The sequence below is a fragment of the Dipodomys ordii genome, unplaced genomic scaffold (assembly GCF_000151885.1).
Source record: "Dipodomys ordii isolate 6190 unplaced genomic scaffold, Dord_2.0 Scaffold135, whole genome shotgun sequence".
NCBI lineage: Eukaryota > Metazoa > Chordata > Mammalia > Rodentia > Heteromyidae > Dipodomys > Dipodomys ordii.
The window spans coordinates 204027-213041 of record NW_012267351.1 but is presented as its reverse complement, the minus strand read 5'-3'; the positions used below and the strand labels follow the sequence as shown (position 1 = coordinate 213041).

Genomic DNA, 9015 nt, shown 5'->3' with positions numbered 1-9015 from the left:
TTTCCTCATCTGCAGAATGGGGTGCATAATTTCCTCATCTGCAGAATGGGGTGCATAATTTCCTCATCTGCAGAATGGGGTACATAAGGAGGGGAGAAGGGGAGGGAGAAGGGGGCTGCACGCACAGCAGGGCCACGCAGCAGGGCCAGTGGCGTCTCAGACTGGGCAGCGCCCACCTCCCCTTCGTTCCGTGCTTTGAGCAGAACTGTGTCAAACCACTGCCCAGCCCAGCACGGCGGCTCACGCCCGCCGTCCCCGCTACTCGGGAGGCTGAGAGCGGAGGATCACAGGCCCAAGCCAGCCCGGGTAGGAACATCTGTGAGACTTGTTCTCTCCAGTTAACCCCCCAAAACCAAAAGCGAGGAGTGGACTGTGGCTCAAGTGGTAGAGCACCCGCTTGCGAAGCTAAGGGGCAGCGCCCAGGCACTTAGGTTTTCGAGTCTCAGGACCGGCGCAGACATGAACAGCCACACCACTCGCTGCCCTCGGCGTGTCCCCTCCGTGCCCCCCCCAGTGCCCCGGGGGGCCCTGGGAGGATGGCAGCCGCGGGTGACGAGGCTGAGCGGCCCTCCGTCTCCCCCAGCAAATCGCCATCGCCCGGGAGGGGGACCTGCTGACCAAGGAGCGCCTGTGCTGCGGCCTGTCCATGTTCGAGGTCATCCTGACCCGCATCCGCAGCTACCTGCAGGACCCAGTGTGGCGCGGGCCGCCGCCCACCAACGGCGTCATGCACGTGGACGAGTGCATGGAGTTCCACCGGCTGTGGAGCGCCATGCAGTTCGTCTACTGCATCCCCGTGGGCACCAACGAGTTCACGGCCGAGTGAGTACCGCGGGGCGGCCGGCCCCCCCGCCCCCCCAAAAAAAAGACAGCGGTGTCCGGCCTCCAGGGAGCTCGAGGGACCCAGGAGGGGGACCCGGGCCTGGGATTCAGAGCTACAAGAGGGGCCGGGAGCTCCCTGCCCACCTCACCCCTGCAGCTCCCCCTCCTGCCTCACCCCTGCACCACTGGAAGGCCCCCATGCGGACCCAGGCTGACCCAGGCCGGGCCCACAGCCCTCCAGAAGGCCCAGGGCCCTAAGACCTGGAGTCAGGGAGAGAGAGCCAAGCAGACTCCGGGCCTCTGCAGTCCGGCCTCCCCACCCCAGCCTCCACCCAGGCACCTCAGCAGGGCTTGTGGCTGCCCCCACGCCTACACCCACTTCAGCCAAGGAGACGGGACTGCGGGCTGTGGAGGGCAGGAGAGGGGTCCCCATCCCCACCCCCCCCCATCTTCTCTCCCCTCCCTCCAGGCAGTGCTTCGGGGACGGCCTCAACTGGGCCGGCTGCTCCATCGTCGTGCTCCTGGGCCAGCAGCGCCGCTTCGACCTGTTTGACTTCTGCTACCACCTGCTCAAGGTGCAAAGGCAGGACGGCAAGGACGAGATCATCAAGAACGTGGTACGCAGGGCCGGGAGGGTGGTGCAGTTGTAGAGCGCTCGCCTCGCATGCCTGAGGCCCCGGGTTCGATGCCTCGGGACCACCTAAGCAGATAAAAGGCTGGAGGTGGTGCCGTGGCTCAAGAGGTAGAGCGCCAGCCTCAAGCACAAAAGCGAAGAGGCGGCGCCCAGGCCCTGAATTCAGCCTCCAGTTACAGGCATTGGGAAAAAAAAGTGGTAAAGGGAAGGTAGGATGGACAGCTCGGCCGTCCCGTGTAAACCACCGCCACTTCCGGCTTTTTGCTGGTAAATTGGAGATGAGAATCTCACAGACTTTCCTCCCTGGGCTGGCTTTGAACCACCATCCTCCAGATCTCAGACACTCAAGTAGCTAGGCCAGCTGTACGACAGGGCCGCACCGTTTTGATTATGGTCGCTTGGTAAGAAGCCCTGAAACTCGCAGAGGCTCTTAGCGGCCTTTAGCACGCGACGCAGGAAGCCACGGGAGAGCTTGCCAAGCTCTCTGAAGCCTGGAGGATTCGCACTCTGCCCCCCCCCCACTCACCCTCACTGAGCGTCCCTGTCCTCCCCCAGCCCCTGAAGAAGATGGCCGACCGGATCCGCAAGTATCAGATCCTGAACAACGAGGTGTTCGCCATCCTGAACAAGTACATGAAGTCGGTGGAGACGGACAGCTCCACGGTAGAGCACGTGCGCTGCTTCCAGCCGCCCATCCACCAGTCGCTGGCCACCACCTGCTAGGCAGGCCTGCAGACCACGACCCGGCAGAGGAGGAGGAGCAGGAAGGGACAGAGAGAGAGAGGGAGGAAGCCACGGTCAGCCCAGACAGGGACTGGCCGGGACGGGGTGCAGGCTGGGCCCGCCGCGCCCCCTGCTGGCCGGGCCGTGCATGCGCGGGGGGCGGGGGGGTCCCACCGTGGAAATGAAAATCACAAACAAGCAAACCAGGGCGGTGTGTGCTTTTTTTTGTTTTGTTCTCATTTTCCCCCTCAACCGTGTCCTTCAGAGCTCAGTTTCTCGGCCTCCATGTCCGTCCGTCCATCCTCCCCACCCACCCGTGGCTGAGATCCGTGGGCTCTGACCACCTCCGGGCCCACGCGTGTCCCCGTCCCCTCCTCCGTCTCCTCCGCTCTGGGCATATGGGATTCCACCGCCGCTGAGAGTTCACTGGGAGCAAGGGCTGAGAGCCTTGATTCACTAGGATGAAGTTTCTAGAAGGTTCCTACAAGAGATGATTTGGGCTCTGGTCTTTCTCAGGCGCCCTGTAGATCTCGTCCTACCTTCCCCCCCCCACACACACACAGCAGTCCTGGAGTGGTGGGGGATGCTTTCACGACTGGATCCCAGACAGACAGACAGACACAGTAACCCTTGTCATTCCTCAAGCCAGGGCTTCAAGCCCCGGGGGATGATGGGAAAGTCCGCAGGGACCACGTAGCGTTCACCAGTGGCCAGAAGCGCGGGCATTTCTTTCTAGGCACACACAAAAAAAATCCCATCGAGGCTTAAAACTCCTGTAAGAAAATAAGAAAGGTTGTTCCAACAGATCAGCGACGCTGTGGGGTCAGGAAGGTAAAGGCGAACGCAATAGTATTCATCTAGAAGCTTTGAGCACGCACAGCCCTCTGGTTCTAGTGAATCCTGGTGAATTTCCTTTGTCTCCGCTGCTGAGATCTTCCGGGGAGGTTTTGATCTTTTGCTCTCCACTTCCCACTTCTCCTAACGCTCCTCGGTTAGATTTTTCAGGGTACTGATGCCCGGATGGATGCCGTTCTCCCGCAGGGTTATGGGAAAGCGCTCAGGCCTTGAGGGTGTAAATGTCCACTCCCAGATCCCGTGGTCTCCAGAGGGGGCGGGTGCAGCACACCCCCAGCCCGAGAGGAAGGGTCTCAGAAGAGGGACAGGTTTGTCATGATCCAGGGAAGGTGAATGGAAATGATCCAGGGTAATCTGAGGGCTTGGCTGTAACTGAACCAGAAGAGCATTAGCCCAGGAATCCTAGAACCAGGGCCCAAGGATGACCCCTAGGTAGTTCCGAGCTCCCAGGGTGCACGTGTTGGAGCACCGATTTCCAGACCCCACTTCAGACCTTGTTTGAAACTCGGAGTGGGACCCGGAGATCTGCGATTTCATCAGCTGCCAGAGCTCAGCCTGTGGAAGTTCTGCACGCTACTGGGGTAGGCAGATTCTGCTGCTGCCTTTAGTCCCACAGAGGTCTGAAAGTATCTGAAGCTCACACCCGTAATCCCAGCTCCTCGGGAGGCTGAGATCTGAGGAGCACAGTTCAAAGCCAGCCCAGGCAGGAAGGTCTGTGAGACTCTTCATCTCTGACTACCACACCAAGTCAAGCTGTGGCTCACAGTGGAAGAGCACCAGCCTTGAGGGACAAAGCTAAAGGACAGGGCCCCAAGTTCAAGCCCCAATACTGACGCACAGGGAAACACAATAATCTGTCACAGGAAGGCAGCTCCAGCCTGAAGCCATCTAATCAGATTTCTTCTAATTTCATCTTGATGACCTTAGCTATAACCCAGAGGGGTGGATATCACGAGGAAAACACACCTCTCCAAACCCCACCCCAAACCTAAGTGAGCTTCCAGAATCTTCCAAATCTTCAGTCTTTTCCAGGGACAGTAGCTGGCTCTCTCTTTTAAATAAAGATAAACCCAGCCTTTTTGGTTCTACAGTTCATTCCCAACTCTTTGATCATTGCCTTGTAGAAATACAGACAGTCGTGTATTGAGATTTGAGATTTCAGCAATTCACCCTTCCAACCCTGTGTCGATTCTTAAACCCCAAAGTGGATCTTCCCAGAATGCTCAGGGGATCTGATCCCAGGACAGCGATCTGCCCTTTTCCACACTGAAATTTGATCTCCTCAGCTCTCTGGTTACGTTTCTTTCTTGAACACTGGACAAGTTCGTGTTCTTTATCCTGTGTTTTTCAGTCCTCCTTTTGATTTTTTCTTAATCTGTCTATGAACCAAGGGACTAACAAGATTTTAAAAATAATTTAAAAAATCTGTTTCAGAAACTGTCAAATGTGTACCATATTTGTATGAAGAGTTGTTGGGGTAATTTTTGTACAATGAATTTACATTTATTTATGGTGACTTATATTGACACTTGTGATCAAAAAAATGATGTTCAAGTCTTCAATCGTACTTGCTATGCAGCTGAAGGTGATACTTTGATTTGTATTTTGGGGCTACCTGTGTTGAGTTGGTAAACATTTCATCTCCATTAAAATGGATTCCAAACTAGCAAAACCAGCCTTGTGGTTGTTTGTCAATCTTTAGTGATCCCTAGAGACTATACAGAGAGTTAGGTGTGGAGGCTCACGCCTGTAATCCTAGCTTCTCAGGAGGCTGAGAGCTGAGGATCACATTCGAAGCCAGCCCAGGCAGGAAACTCTCTGAGACTCTCATCTCCAGTAAACTACTCAAAAACCCAAAGTGGCGCTGTGGCTCAAGTGGTAGAGTCCTCACCTTGAACAAAAGCAGCTCAGGGACAGTGCCCAGGCTGAGTTCAACCCCAGGACTAGCAAAAAAAAAAGACAGTACAAAGCCATAGTAATCAAAATATGGTATCAACATGAAGACAGGAAGAAAGACAGATGACAGACAAACAGAACAAGAGGTCCCAGAAAATATACACACACACAGCTACAGGCAACTGACTCGACAAAGCCAAGACTTAGGCACTATGCCAAGTCACCAAATCACAGAAATACACAAGGGACAGGACACAAAAAGGTCATTATTTTTTGATAAAGGGCTCACATGAAGAGAATATATGTATGTGTATAATTTTTTGGGGGGGTCCAATCGTGGAGCCTGAACTCTGGGCCTGGGCGCTGTCCCTCAGCTCTTCAGCTCAAGGCTAGCGCTCTACCACTTGAGCAACAGCGCCACTTCTGGCTTTTTTCTTTTCGCTTATGTGGTGCTGAGGAATCAAACCCAGGGCCTCATGCATGCAAGGCAAGTGCTCTACCACTGAGCCACCTTCCCAGCCCTATAATTTTTTTTTAATTGTGAAAATACTGTACAGAGGGGCCTATAATTTTTTTAATTTTAATTTTTTTTTTGCCGGGCCTGGGGTTTGAATTCAGGGCCTTAGCACTGTCACTGTTTTTGTGCTCAAGGCTAGTGCTCTACCACTTGAGCCACAGCTCCATTTGGGTCTTTTTTCATAGTTAACTGGAGATAAGAATCTTGCAGATTTTCCTGCCTGGGCTGGCTTTGAACCATGATCTTTAAGATCTCAGCCTCCTGACTAGCTGGGATTACAAGTGTGAGCCACCAGTTTGCCTGGTTGGTTTTATTTTAAATACACATGCAATAAGGAAACCTGTTGAGGGATTTTTTTTGGGGGGGTGAGAAGAAGGGGAAGGAGAAGGGGAAGAAGGGAGGGAGGGAGGGAGGGAGGGAGGGAAGGAAGGAAGGAAAGAAGGAAGGAAGGAAGGAAGGACGGATGGACGGACGGACGGACAGGGAGTTCAATACAGCAATGCAAAATAGACTGGAATACAGTGTAAATGTGTGTGGAAGTGAAATAATGAAATCCTCCCCAATATAACCCAAGCTAATTATATATCCAAGCAACATTTTTGGGGGGGAGGGTCTGGTCGTGGGGCCTGAACTCTGGGCCTGGGCGCTGTCCCTCAGCTCTTCAGCTCAAGGCTAGTGCTCTACCACTTGAGCCACTGGGCCACTTCCGGCTTTTTTTTTCTGCTTATGTGGTGCTGAGGAATTGAACCCAGGGCCTCAGGCATGCAAGGCAAACGCTCTACCACTGAGCCACCTTCCCAGCCCCCAAGCAACTTTTTTTTTTTTGGTCCATTGTGGGGCTTGAACTCAGGGCCTGGGTGCTGTCCTTGAGCTTTTTCACTCAAGGTTAGCACTCTACCACTTAGAGCCACAGTGACACCTCCGTTTTTCTGGTGGTTAATTGGAGATAAGGGTCACATGCACTTTCCTGCCAGACTGGCTTCGAACCACAATCCTCAGATCTCAGCCTCCTCAGTAGCTAGGATTACAGGTATGAACCACTAGCACCAGGCTTGATATTTCTACATGTACAAAGGAAACATTTCCAGACACAAAGACAGCAAAGAATCATAGTAGAGGTTTCAATACTGCACTTTGCACATGTGATTAACTAGATGGAAAAATGGGATTGAAATGCATCCTCCATAAAATAGGGCTCACGCTATATACAGAACTTTCCATCTGGCAGCAGCAAAAATGTATTTTTTTTCTAGAGCATTTGACATAATATCTAAGGCAGACCAGATGGTAGACCAAAAGCAAGTCTTCACTAATTTTTAAGGAAATTTAAAATTATACCAAGTATTTTTACCACAAAGCATTTCTTTTTAAGACAACAAGTCAACAAAAGGAGAACATTTGAAAACTTCATAAATACAGAGAACATATGCTCCTCAACTACCCACGTGTCAAAAGAGAAAACAGAAAGAAAAATGTAAAATATGTTGAGACAAATGACAATGGGTACAATAAACCAAAACCGATAGGTTAAAGAAAAATGCAGTTCTAAGAGGAACACATCACAACAAGTGCCTACAAAAAAAAAAAAAATCCCAAATAGGGGCTGGGAAGGTGGCTCAGTGGTAGAGTGCTTGCCTTGCATGCATGAGGCCCTGGGTTCAATTCCTCAGAACAACATAAGCAAAAAACACCAGAAGTGGCGCTGTGGCTCAAGCGCTAGCCTTGAGCTGAAGAGCTGAGGGACAGCGCCCAGGCCCAGAGTTCAGGCCCCACAACCAACAACAACAACAAAATCCCAAGTAAAGCAAAGCACAGGTGGCTCAAGCCTGTACTAGCGACACAGGAGGCTGAGATCTGAGGATTGTGATTAGAAGCCAGCAACAGCAGGAAAGTCCATGAGAATCTTATCTCAATTAACCACCAGAAATCCAGAAGTGGTGCAGTCACTAAGTGGTAGAGTGCTAGCCTTAAGCAAAAAGGCTCAAGTAAAGAACCCAGCTCCAAAGCTCAAGACTTAGGATCTGAAAAAACAAAACCAGTATAATAGTGTCTCAAATGAACTAATAATGAACGTTAAATCCAAAGTTAGAAGAAGAAAATAAACCAGAACAGAATAAATCAAATGGAGAAAAACAGAAAACCATATAAAGTTAAAAGAAAAAAACTTAAGGGTTGATTTACATATATATATATATATATATATATTACAAGCCCTTAGCTTGACTAAGATAAGAGAATATCCAAACTATAACAACAGATGTACAGATGGAGCTGGGGGTCAGTGGCTCATGCCTGTAGTCCTAGCTACTCAGGAGACTGAGATCTTAGGATCTCGGTTCAAAGCCAACTCAGGAAAGTCCATGAGACTCTTATCTCCAATTAATCATTAAACAAACAACAACAACAAAAGCATACAAAAGTGAAGCTCTGGCTCAATTGGTAGAGCACTAGCCATGGGTGAAAAAGCTAAGGGACAGTGCCCAGGCCCCGAGTTCAAGGCCCAGTACTGGCAAGAAGGAGGAAAGATAGAAGAGAGGGAGAAAGGGAGGAGGGACATCCCCAAACTAACAAACAGTGACTAAATAAATAATAAATAGTAATTCAAAAATTTCCAAAGGAAAGTAAAGAAAGATGGCTTGATAGTTTAATTACACCAAACTTTCAAAGAAGAATTAGTTCCAATACATGAGACAGAATTCCAAACCAAAACAGACCTGGAGGAATAGTTCTTAACACATTTTACAAGTGCAGCATCACCTTCATACCCCAGCAAGACAAAGACACCACAAGAAAACAAAATGAAGCCGGGCACCGGTGGCTCACACTGGTGGAGGCAGAGATCTAAGGATTGTGGTTCCAAGACAGCCCAGCAGAAAAGTCCCCGTGAGACTCTTATCTCCAATTAACAACCAGAAAACCAAAAGTGGTGATGTGACTCAAAGTGGTAGAGCACTAGCCTTGAGCATAAATGCTCAGGGACAGTGCCCAGGCCCTGAGTTCAAGCACTACAACCAAAAAATAAAATAACTTACAGGCTAGTGCTGGGCATTGATGTGAAAAGATTTAACAAAATACTAGCAAACTGAATTCAACAGCATCTAAAACAGATCATGCACTTTGAGTGGGATTTATTCCTGGCATGCAAGGCTGGTTTGACACACACAAATCAACCAATGCAATATGTCACATTTACTGATGAGCAATATTGACCCGATTATATCAATCTACACGGAATAAGCATATGCCAACAAACTTTCCTGATATAAATCACTTAACTGTTAAAAGTTCTTCAACATAATAAAAAGGCTGATAATGAGAAATCCACAGCTAACACAATAACCAATGGGAAGAAACTGAAACCTCTAAGCCTGCTACAAAGTAGAAGGTGTCCATCCCACCACTGAAAGTACAATCATTCACACACAAACATAGACACATACACATACGTAAACTTACACACATGTGCATGAAAAGAGAATAGCAAATCAAAATGGAAGTAACAAAATTATCACTATTCACAGGTGACACAATCCTATACATAGAACATCACAACCCACCAAAAAAAAAA

The 9015-nt window shown here is 50.0% G+C and overlaps 1 protein-coding gene across 1 annotated transcript in view; it reads left to right on the top strand.

Annotated features, from left to right (window-relative positions):
* The window catches only part of Cyfip2 (cytoplasmic FMR1 interacting protein 2), a 103821-nt gene extending 101439 nt beyond the window's left edge, over positions 1 to 2382 (top strand). Inside the window, exons 26-28 of the mRNA XM_013030874.1 lie at positions 584 to 822; positions 1292 to 1439; positions 2012 to 2382. Coding sequence (XP_012886328.1) covers positions 584 to 822; positions 1292 to 1439; positions 2012 to 2179 — 555 coding nt within the window. The 3' untranslated portion in view covers positions 2180 to 2382. The remainder of the gene's footprint in view (positions 1 to 583; positions 823 to 1291; positions 1440 to 2011) is intronic.
* The last annotated feature ends 6633 nt before the right edge of the window (positions 2383 to 9015 follow it).